Source organism: Cladophialophora immunda (assembly GCF_000835495.1).
Source record: "Cladophialophora immunda strain CBS 83496 unplaced genomic scaffold supercont1.5, whole genome shotgun sequence".
Classification (NCBI taxonomy): Eukaryota; Fungi; Ascomycota; class Eurotiomycetes; order Chaetothyriales; family Herpotrichiellaceae; genus Cladophialophora; species Cladophialophora immunda.
The window spans coordinates 4,428,931-4,440,965 of NW_015622545.1; the positions used below are offsets into that span (position 1 = coordinate 4,428,931).

Here is a 12,035-nt window from a genome sequence, read left to right on the forward strand (position 1 = left end):
AGATTCGGGAGTCGTCTTTAACAAACTCAGACACCCCGCCATTCTCGGCCTTATCGTGTTGACGGCAGGCATTTTAGCTCAAAGTCGACGGAGGTTGTGGACATACTAGTCGAGACAGAGAAAGCTGGAAAACGGGTCTTAGGCGGTACTCCGTCCCCAACAAGCTACAATGCCCGGACCTGGCATGCTTTGGCATTCATGCTGCGAGAGTACGCTTCTCCTGCCTACGATAACCTAACAAGGCTGTGCTTCATAGCTCACAGGGCCGTTGTATCCCATTTCCCCCTCATTCCTGTCTTCACCAATTCATTGCCTTCCGGTCTCCTGTATTCTGTTCGGTTCAAGCCTGGGAGCTTTCTACAGTGGCTGAGAAATGAGGTGTCTTATTCAGGTCGCAGCAAGCTTAGCACAAGGTTCGGTGCTTTATTATCTCTACGCCTGTCGAGGTCCTCAGGCCAGTTCCAAGTCCGAGTATTTCCCAGCTGCAACGTCGTCACACCTCTTCCTATAACCGGGAGCAGGTCCCATATATCGCGCAATGGTCCTCTTCTGCTTATGAGCAAGGTTCTTATTTATGCCTGTCATCCACGAGTCGACCTCGTTTGTCAAAAGGCCCTCGGAGCATTTGTGGACGTGGTCGGTCCAGTCTTGCACTCCCTTTTCGGTGGCTTCAATCCGCGTAATGTTGTTGTCACGGCAATAGCGAATACAGTCGGCAATCCAACCGACCGCAAATTCGATACTTCGAGGAATATTGCCAAACATCTGATGGGGTCCCATGACCATCATCATATTGGGAAACCCACGGACGAAGAGACCCAGTTGTGTGCGAGGGCCTTCGCTCCAGACGTCGTTCAATTTCTTGCTATCAACTCCCTGAAAGTCGACCGCCGTAAAACATCCCGTCACTGCGTCAAAGCCGGTAGCGTATATCAGGATGTCCAGCTCGAATTCTTCGCTGCGAGTCTTGACCCCTTTCTCCGTCACCCGCTCGATTGGGTCCTCTCGGATGTCGACCAGTCGGACATTATCTTGGTTGTACGCCTCGAAATAATGGGTCTCCATGGGTATCCGCCGCGTCCCCCAGCCGTGGTCTTTAGGAATGAGCTTCTCTGCCGTCACGGGGTCTTTGACCCTTTCTCTGATTTTATTCGCGAAGAACTCACTGCAAGCAGCATTTGCCTGTCGATCGTATGCCACGTCCGGAAAGTTGCTGACCCATTTAGCAAACCCTGGTCGCGAGTATATGTCCTCCCAATGTGCGATTCTTTCCGCTTCGGAGATGTCAACCGACTTCCTGGGTTCTGCTGGATGGACAAAGCAGGTGGCTGATTCTTTGCACTTCTTGAATATCTCGGGATATTGCTTACGGATTTCATCCATCTCCTCGGGGCTGATTTTGGCGTTGCGCAAAGGCGCCGACCAGTTCGCTGTTCGTTGAAACACGGTCAAGTGACCAACGGTTTTCACAATCTCCTGGATGATCTGTATCCCCGTGGCTCCAGTGCCTATTATCCCCACCCGTTTACCTTGAAGATTGACGGGTTCCCTTGGCCACCGGGCTGTGTGGAAAGCTTGGCCCTTAAAGTCGTCGAGCCCAGGAATGTTTGGGAGAGTGGGCTTGTTCAACAGACCCATTGCAGTGATAAGAAACCTCGAGTTATATCGGTTGCCCTTGTCGTCCGTCAATTCCCATGATCGACTGGCGTCGTGGTAATGTGCCGACTTGACTTCGGTATTGAATTGCATGTCTCGTCGCAAGTCGAACTTGTCAGTCACGAACTGAATATAACGCAACGTCTCCGGTTGAGGGGCAAAATGCTCCGTCCAGCTCCATTCGTCCAGGACCTCCTGTGAGAAGGAGTAATTGTACGAGTAACTCTCGGAATCGAAGCGGGCACCGGGATAGCGATTCCTGCAGACCACGTCAGCCTCGTCCATCCCATCCACTCAACACCACCCGGCTGCACCCACCAATACCATGTTCCTCCTTCGCCTGTGCCAGTCTCGAGGACTCTCGCTTTCAATCCAAGCTCCCGCATCCGGTACAGGGAGTAGATTCCACTCAATCCAGCGCCAATAATCAGCACGTCGAAGTCGAGTTGTGCAGCCATGGCGGAAGGTCAAGTCCAGCCCCGGTCGTCGGCTTGGTTGTTATCGATGCAGCGATCAATGGTCGAAGGAATCAATAGATTGATGATGAAGGCATCGAGGATGGTGTTTATCGCCATATCAATCCCGCACTTCTCCGCGCGCACGACCAAACCTGCCGAGGCTCACCATAGCGTGTCTTGGTCGTGCGGAGTGAGGAGATACAATGACGCGCTGTGGGTGAGCCAGTCACACGGAGTCGTCAGGAGATATCTAGATATCATGCAATTGATGAGGCCACTGGCAGAAGGATACGGCATGCCAGTTTTGAAGCAACGTCATGCTTGAATGTGGGACGAGGCCCTGACCGTCGACGGTCCAGCCTGTTTTGTGGCAACCACTCGCTCAGTTTCCTCTGCGACATATTTGGTATCGCCCGTCGAATAGGGGGGTTGAATAGTTTGAGCGATTCCTACAAAGTGTTTCAACCGTAAGTAGATAAATTATACAACTCTAAAACAGTGACAGAGTCCGTGTATTCACGATAAGCCTTGCCCTCTTTGCGAAGCAAGAGAAGAGGGTCTCGCATAACACGATAGAGGACATTGTGTGTGTGTCTCATTTATAGGGGCTGGACAGGTCTTGCCGTTGCAAACAGTAATGAGACGGGAAATGAACGGAAATTGTCCTAAAAGGTGGATGACCGACCATCAAATAACTTGAGACTTCTTCTTGTGGCTGGCTTGGGGAAAGGTGGAATTGATGTGTTCCGCGCCAGGGAGCACGCCAATTTGATACCAACTTCAATGCTCATGAATCGATTTCCGCCCAAGAACTGATTGGGAAAAGTACCAAGCGGAGGTATAGTATGTCCAAGGGTTAGAGTTGTAGGGCCTTGCACGGCTCCTTGGTGACAGAGCAGGTGGATATCGGCTTTGTGAAGGTCGGGACTACAGTAAGATCGACACACGATGACCTCGCCCCATTATGAACGACGACTCGAATCCCTTCAAGTCGTCACTATCCTCCTTTGTGTGGAGTGCTCAGCCTGAGGGGTAAATGGTATACAAAATCTGGCACTTCCAGAGCTCCACACGCAAGATCTCAGGATGGAACCATAGGTGGGTAAAGCTGGATCGAGCAACACCCCACGCTTTTGGCAAAAGACCATCCCCTTACTTTGTATAGTGTTGTGCGAAATCGGCGTCCTATCGGGACAAAAGAGATACTCTTTCTGGATCGTCTAATTATGGGAATGCCTACGGGCAGCAAGTTCGACCGCAAGTTCCGCTGACCGCAAGTTCGCTTAAATGCTTAGCAGAAGCGAACGCCAGCAAATTTGGCTGGCGTTCGTTTTCGATAATCACACAATTAAATATTGAGCAATTCTTGCAATCTAACCTCGCTGTCGCCTGTTTTGTATAGCCAACCTTAGTGTTGAGATCCTCCTGTTCTGTCTAATGGTTAGTGCCCAATCCTCAGCCTAGCGCGCCAGGCCAGGCTGTCCTAACCACCTCCGCCGACCTCTTGAGAAGGCTATGAGGGCCTTACCTCCTGGATTCCTTGCCGATCCTGTTACAGACGAGGCGTTCGATACCATTGAAGACTGCTATAAACGCCTCGTCGGATATTCGCTATCTCAAGGCTTCGACGTTGTCAAAGGCTCTGGTGGAACAAAGCAGTTTCCTGACAGTAGCTTCCTCTATATCTACCACGGCCAGGGCACGCGGAACTGGCGTAGCCTTAAGGACCACGTTAAGAGGGACGAGAACGGTGTGATCTTGTCAGATCGCCAACGCGAGTTGACTCATATCCGTGGCACTAACTGCGGATGGTCCTGTCGTGTGTCCTGGAGGTCAGTTGGTAAGCGGAACAGTGGGATTAAGGCCTTTATCCTTACTGTCAAGTCTCTGCAACATACAGGCCACCCATTGAGCGATAACCCTTTGATATTTAAGCGTCATAGAGATCGCCTTGCGGAGTTCCAGGCGGCCCTAGCGCAGGCAAGGCTACACCGATTCAATACCATGCCGTTCTCTGCTAGTCGCAGGATCCTTGACTCTCACGATTTTAGTGTTGTTTTGACGTCCAAGGAGTACTATAACTTAGTCAGATATAGGCCTGCTATCAAGGATGATGAAAAGACAATCAATGGCCTCGTTGTTACCTTGCAGGCCGAAGGGTTTATATACGAAACGCGACTACAGGAGGTAGTTAATGACACTGGCAGAATAGTCAGTAGGAAATGTCTGCAAATCTGGTTCTCACACCCTAACCTTCTCAAGGCTACCTCTCGATTTGTCGCAGGATCTGTCTGCGTTATCGATGCGACCTTCAATATAAACAGGCTGAGAATGCCTATGATCGTTGCAGTAGGTGTACTGAACACAGGTAAGACCTTTCCTGTGGCGTTCTCGTTCTGTCCAAGTGAGAGCCATACCTACTATTCCTTCTTTTGGGAGAGCCTTAAGTCGCACTTGCCAGAGAGTGTTATTCCACCTGCGGTTATCATCTCAGACTAGGCGAGAGCGATTCTTTCATCGATAACTAAGTCCTTTCCGTCCGCGAGACATCAGATCTGTAGCTGGCACGCCGTCGAGGTAATGAAGGTTAGGTTCCGTAAGATGGGCCATAAGACTGATCAGATTAGTGGACATGAAAACGCTACGGAAACACTTACTGATCTCGCCTAGGCTTATATCAATGCGGGCACTTAAGAGGCACTTAAGGCTAGACGGAACGACCTAAGATCGCAACTACTAGAACCTAAATATCTCGATAAATGGCGTAATAAGGAAGACCGAGTTATGGCAGTGTATACGTCTGAACTGGCAAATCTCGGCCACCGATCTAGCCAGCGATCTGAGTCCTATCACAACGTAGTTACACAGATAACCAACGGTCAATTGGACCTTGAGACAGCGATAAAACGCCTCTATCAAACGGTTAAGGGCGTGATTAAGGAGATCGCAGAACATAAGGATCGCTCGCTTGTAAGTTATCCACGAGGTGCCCAGGGCGCGGCGTTCCAACACTTACGATTCGCAGTCAGCGACAATGCCCTTAAACAGGTTACGATCGAGTGGTCATTTCTCTACCAACTGAAGGCCTCAGGCGCTAACCTCGGCGCCTGTCATTATTCACTACTGAAACAGTTCCTCCTACCTTATAGGCACCACCTTAAACACGCCTGGGAGACTGGCCAGCCTATTCCTCGAACGCTCCTACATCCGCGATGATAGCTAGATGGGCCGCAAATCACCTCCCTAGCATGGGTTCCTACCTATCCAAACGTCGAGACTCAAGCGCGTCCGGAACCTACAGAATCGATAGTAAATATAAGGAAGATTACACAGATTCGGCAGGCTCTAGAGGACACTGAAAGAGCGCGGTTTAATAGACAACGAGACCGATTACAGACACAGATAGAACGGCAGTTAATCGACCTAGGTGAACGACGTCTCCAGGAGCAGGACCTACCTATCAGCGCGCCTGATCCTGTACCTAAGAGAACCTGGATAAGGAGGCATGAACACGGCAGATCTACAGAGAGGGCCTTGATCACTGTCGAGATTGGCGAGCGCCAGGAGCGCAGGCAACACCAGGCAGAGAGGCAGGAACAGCGCTATCAAGAGGCACTCAATCGACGGCCTAAGAGGCCTCAAGAGGCGTTCATGCACAGCTTTCGATTTACGCCTAGTAGTGTCCAGAACGTCGTTCAGGCACCACGGCAACATCGACCACCTCCGATTACTATACAAAACACTAGGAAGGAAGAGGTGGAAGATGTGCCAGAGACCCCTCCGCCATCGACCTTGACTAGGCTAACACGCCTAGTGCCTCAGACGCCAGATCGGCCACGGCCGCGGCGCAGTCCTTCGCCTGAGGACTCTCCTGAACTGGCCTTGCCACCATCGACAGCGCCGCCTGCGATCGGTAGTGGCAGAGGTAAACGAGTCCGCAAACGGACTACTAGGCTAGTTGAGGCTAGGCAACAAGGCTTCCTACCTAACTCGCAGGACGAGTGAGAGATCAACACCAAGGTTGGCTATACAAACGGACGGCGACGAGGTCAGGCGGCGGCGAGGTCTAGGAGGAGGGATACGGAGGATGGCGAGCGGAAATTGCCACTAGCTAAATTAGGTGTAGTTGGCTTCTGCCAAGCACTAAGCGAACTTGCGGCCAGCGGAACTTGCGGTCGAACTTGCTGCCCGTAGACATTCCCCTAATTATTTGTGACTCTTCCTATTGCGTAAATACATGATTTGAAAATAATACGATGTAAATTTCCGTTTAGGGTTGGTTTCCCGAGGCGGGGATGCCCAAATCATTCTAGGGATAAATGCCCGAGATCAAAATTACAGGGACAGTGATAAAGAACTTTGAATAGATAGATCTATAATAAAGTGAAAGGGAAAACCGAAGACAGTATCTCATGAAAGTCCGTTACAATATCTAGCCGTCATGAGAAACCAGTGGCTCACCTTGCTGTTCTCGAATACCACATGATAGCGGAGATTTTGGAGGGGCAGGGAGGGGTAAGCTTCAGGCTCCCGAAGTTGCTACCCTCAGACAAGGCTGCTTGATGACCCCGCGTCCCGCACGAGATATACCATGAACGGCGGCATTTTACCTCACCCATACTGTGTTCATAATTGATCGTGGGCTTTACACAAAGCTAATTGTGTCAGTTAGCTCTAAATATCCAAGCCATCACTCCGCCATTATGGTCATGAACGAAACTACACCCGAAGTCCGAGATATACGAGCTCAACACCGCCCGAAACGTTCGCTGATAACCTCGATTTGAGCAGCTCCTCGGGGCCTTTCCCAGGATCTACCTTCATCATCCGCTCTGTCTCGTGCGGACGCTGCCTCTCGCTGTTTGACGGAAGGATTGTGCTAGCCGAACAGAATGGCCGCGGTTCTATGCACTGGGAGTGCACGGAAAGAGATGGCTGGCTCGGCCTTAAGAATCCAGTCTCTGGCAGGTACATATGTTACTCTGGCAACAAAATGCTACATTGCTCAGCTGAGCGACAAGGGAAACATGAGTGTTTCGTCGTTCGTCCGATACCGGGAGGGGGGTACATCTTGCTCATGACGTCTTGGGAGAACCTCTGGGCTGTGGAGATCAAGAAGGAGAATGGAATAGAGGGCTTGGCGACAATCAACAAAGAGATATCTGGCGGGCTTGTTTGGGAATTTATTACGGTTTGATTCCAGGATCCAATACAGGACTAGGCGTTGGATATATGTTCCGCCGCACCACGAGCTTGGTATTACAGCTTGTCAAGCAAGCGTTACGTTTCCGTACGTAGTGGAATCGGAGTTGAATTTTGGGAAAGGGAGCTAGCTGCAGAGAACAACAACGTGAAGGATTAGGCATTCTGTTGTACACAATACAGGAGTGGTCAGGACTAGTTGATGATATCTATCTCTCTACCTACTCAGAGAGACTTTGGCTATTTATGCTATATACACTTTGGCCTGTTATCTGAAGGCCTTTCCTGAAACCTCCTCGCCGACAGTCATGCTATTGCAGATCGGCGAGATCAACGGTGTTGAGGTATGTGGAGCGATTAGTGACAGTTGACGTCTCAGGTGGTTTACCGCGGTAGCGTTCTTGTAGCACCGGAGAATACCCGTTCACCTCGAGCTGAACCGAAAGCTACCTCGATCTCTTCTTTCCAGCCCAGCTTTTTGTCTTTGGACCAGCATGTTCTTGACGAACCAAAAGGGGTATTCTCTTCGTTCAAAACAACGTTTCGAAACTGTGCTTGGCTGGACCACCCTCTCACCCTTGAATAGTTGAATTTCGGAACTAGATATCGAGAGAAAACACGTTCGTGGCATCCAGGTAGCGGAAGGTCTCCTGGTTAGACGCCTTTCGACAGCGCAACGATGCCCATTTGGACGAGTGGTCGGGAGGAGCTCCCTTCGAGTTCACAGGGAGACAAATGTACAAGTGGCGATTCTGGACTACGGGCCTTAGCAAACTCTAATCAACAAATCAAGCTCTGATCTTTGATGCCCGGCGGCACCGTATTCGTACCTGAGGTCATCACCTTTGGGATCGTGGTCTGAAGGATTTCCTCTCGGATGGTACGAATTGGTTTAACCTCGGATCGTGAACCTGTCTCACCGACTTGAATATTACTTGTTAGGTTGGGCTCCTCAGGTCACATCCATATCAGCAATAACCGAGAAGGGTGCACTAGTGTCAGGTCTGGGCCCTTCTGGAGCGAGATGGATAGGGAGCTTCAACCTGGGGCTCCATTGTGGGGGGTCCTTTTGCATAGGTCACGACTCCGTTCAGGCCTCCACAGGCACATTCAGTACTTTGATCACAAAACGAAGAACACCTGAGAAATGAAATCGTGGTTATTCAGATCTGTGAACAGAAACTTGGATTCTCGTCTGGTCAAATCGGGCGGGTGAGTATATTGGTATCGAGAGGCCTATACACAAGATTGACCAAGAATGGTACTGGGTACGGGCATGAGTGACATGAGATCTAGCTAAGCTTCCTTTTCGGCGACTGAGGTCACCAATTCAGAGCCCTCAACATGAGCTGTCTCATGTTTGGTCCCGGCTTGTGCCCCTGTAGCTTCTGTCGCGACCCTGCGTAGCGCTTCGTCACCGCTCCCTGCCACTGTGTTGCCCGTATGTAAATCCACGACGAGGTCGTGCGTGCGATGGTCGACGTGGATATCCTCCGAGTAAACCATAACCTCCTCGGTATCTCCAAAGACAGCCGCGATTTCCTCAAGCGGCACGCCTTTAGTCTCTGGCAGCAGCAGGAAGGCTGCGATGCCACCAAGACCTGAAATGATAATGAAGACGAGGAAGAACTTCCAGCCAATGTTCGCAAACGCTGTCGCGGTGACCTGGAGGTAAACGAGATCGGTAAGCGCAACAGCAGCAATGGACATTGCCACCCCCTTTGCTCGAAGGTGATTCGGGAAGATTTCGCTGTAGAAGACGACCCCGGCGACGTCGATGCCGCATCCGTAGAAAAGAAGGAAGATGTAAAACATGGCAACACCAGCCCGCAGCGCTGGAAGGTTGGGCGTGTCGGGAATCGGACTGGCGAAAGTGGCAATGAGAGCGGCTTCTATGATCAAGCAAGCACAACAACCGAAGACTCCCGTGAGCATGAGAACTCGTCGGCCCACACGATCCATAATCACTGCGCCTGTAGCAAGGAGTCAGTCCAGATCTCGACTTTCTCGATGGCAATTGTCGTTCTTACCTAGAAGATTGGCAGGCGTGCCCATAGTGATCCAACCGCACTGGAGCTTCAACTGATCCAGGGTACCATATCCAAGAGCGGCGTACAACGTGGGACCGTAGTTGTTGATGACCAGAACCGCAGTAGACTGCCCGATGAAAGCGAAGCCACAAGCCAGGATAGTACGCTTGCGGTATGACTTCTTGAAGAACATCGCCCGGTACGTAGGCGTTAGGGTTCGGTCGAACTCGGCCTGTTTCTGCATCTGGTAAAACTCGCCGCGCGCATATTCCTGGTCTGGATCGCCGGGCACTTGATGTAAGTCCATGACGATCTTCCGAGCCTCCTCAACTCGGCCTTTCATCAACAGATACCTTGGAGACTCTGGCGCCCATGCAATAACAAGCAGCTGGAGAGCTGGGAAAATGAGCGCAAGACCGAGGGGCCCTCGCCACTGCGCGGCAGGATCGTTTTCGACGTAGTAGAAAGCCAGACCCATATAGGAGGCAAGTGAATAGCCTATGGTGATGCCCATTCCATTCATGCCGACAAAGAATCCTCGCAGTTTGGGCGGTGCCAATTCGGCCGTATAGACCGGTGCTGGAGAAAAAGTCAGCCTTGCGTTCAGTGAGCTGGGCGTTGTGGATTACGCACTCAGTGCGAGAAAGCCCCATGATCCAGCGCCGGCGATCAATCGAAATATGATGAACATGGTCGTGTTGACGGATCCGGTCAGACCAGCGCCGCCGATGAGGCTCATGACCGCACAGAATACTGTTCCTGCCTTCCGTCCCCACCGGTCCATGATGAAGCTTCCGATGATGATGCCCAGAAAAGCTCCGGCCTATGAGGGATTAGAGAACTCGTACATGCCAGTATCGTGGGTCTCCAACCTGGAAGACACCAGACATGGCACCGATCAGAGAGTCAGCATCGTGGGCCATCTCTCCGGTTTCTGCGTTGATGAGCTTCATGTAGGTCAGGAAGGACGGTTGTGCGAGGGTGACACCAATGATCGAGGCAGGGTAGCCAAAAGCCAGCTGGCCGCAGCCAGCAATAGCGAAACAGATCAAGAAGTTCCTCCAATTCCATTGTCGGTCTTGTCCAAACCCCTTTCCGGTCCTGCCATCTCTGGCATACGTCGTGTTGCGGATCGCCATGGTACTCCGAAGTTGATGTTGGAAGCTATCAAACAAGACTTGCGACAAGAAATCGAAGAGATACTAAAGGAAGCTGGGCAAGCGAAACCCCGCTTGAACCATTACCTCGGGCCTTGGGTCTGGCCCAGGGCTAACCGAAACATTATCGAAAATCCAGCCGAAGTGGCATTGTACCTACTGATATCAGTAAACCGAAACGCAACAGCCTGGGGAAGGTGGGTCTCGCTACCCCGTAACCTCCCCAGAGCTGGTGGGCCTCCCCCACCGCATTCGCGGGGCTTCTCCGGGCTGGCCACGCGGTCGGGACCTCCTCAGAACTTGGTGAGTTTAAGCGATGTCTCAGCATGCCAAATCATTCGCGCATGGGGTCGACAAGAGTCTCGCACAAGACCAAACAAGCTCGTAGAAGCTTCCTCAAGAATCTTGAATTCGTCACTATGTGGACGCAGAGCCACTGTGCCGGTGGTGGATGTTGTCTTCGTTGCCATCGATTTTCGCGTCGAATTAATGAGACAGAACATGTTCTGGTCTGTCAATGGTCGGATCAATGCGGCTGCAGTTTCATCCAACTCTATCGAAAGAGCCACCTGAGTATTGGACGAGGTAGCTAGATGCTAGAATTAATCTGGTGGCTTTTCTCGACCATTGTTCTAACCTCAGTTGAAGCTTAGCTACCATTGAGATTGAAGTGCTTCAATAAAGTTATTTTCATTTCGTCCTGGTCGATAAATCTGCTAGTCTCAGTCTTCTTCATTCATCATTCTTGCTGCTGTTGCCACATTCATGGCACACCCTGTGCTTGCATCTGGCGGTATCTTGAGATCCACCGGCATCACACAAGTCCTGAGGCCAGAATTCGCCTTTGAAAGTTGTATAATATGGCTCGGGTAGCAGTTAGAGAAGAGCAGCCCTAGAAATGAGAAGGATGGGAGAGCAACGAGCTTCTCATCGGGGCGGATCCTGAAGAGATCCCATGATTTTGATGTGGTCTGTGCCCGCTTTTATAGCCTCCGTGAAAGCTGATCGAGCGCCCAGTTTCTCGAGTTGGGTTATGGCCCTGATGGTACAGCCTTTTGGGGATGATATGGACTCTCGAAGCTCGGCCGGATGTGATCCATTCCCGAGGAGTTTTCCGGTAGCAACGAGACATTGACTCGCCAGTTGTTGAGCCTGCGAGCGGGGCATACCTTCCATGACCGCGGCGTCGAGGATTCCGTCTACACCAATCGTCGTCAGAGCTATGCAAGATGCAACTAGAACGTTTGAGAGATTGAGGAGGGAAGGTGCCACGAATGCGACTTTGCCTGCCCGTTCAAAGAGCCATGTGGTCTGTTGTACCAGCTTGGAGGGAACATCAGGCGAAGGCTCAGCAATTACTGTCATGGACTCTTGGACTTGAGCACCCATATTAGGCACAGCCAGTAAGATGAAGGCTTGAGATTTCTCTCCTGCTCCGTAAAGCCTTTCATGGATTTGCTCCTTTGAGATTCCTGCAAGGATACTGATGATCAATTTGCCTCTCAACGCATTCGACAGGCCGGCTGCGCCGA

The 12,035-nt window shown here is 51.3% G+C and overlaps 1 protein-coding gene across 1 annotated transcript; it reads right to left on the reverse strand.

The window, feature by feature from the left end:
• Positions 1–224: 224 nt before the first annotated feature.
• On the reverse strand, positions 225–2,171 carry PV07_09630 (uncharacterized protein). The gene is made up of 2 exons (XM_016396903.1): positions 1,975–2,171; positions 225–1,915 (listed from the first exon to the last, which is right to left on the reverse strand). Exons 1-2 carry the CDS (start codon positions 2,112–2,114, stop codon positions 451–453), a joined length of 1,605 nt encoding a protein of 534 aa, XP_016246759.1. The 5' UTR covers positions 2,115–2,171; the 3' UTR covers positions 225–450.
• Positions 2,172–12,035: the final 9,864 nt, after the last annotated feature.

What these genes read in the sequence shown, in the direction of transcription:
- PV07_09630 (XM_016396903.1), bottom strand. Translation starts at nt 2,114, where the DNA reads ATGGCTGCACAACTCGACTTCGACGTGCTGATTATTGGCGCTGGATTG. An exon ending in GAAGGAGGAACATGGTATTG is followed by an intron (nt 1,916 to 1,974) that starts GTGGGTGCAGCC and finishes CGTGGTCTGCAG; the next exon opens with GAATCGCTATCCCGGTGCCC.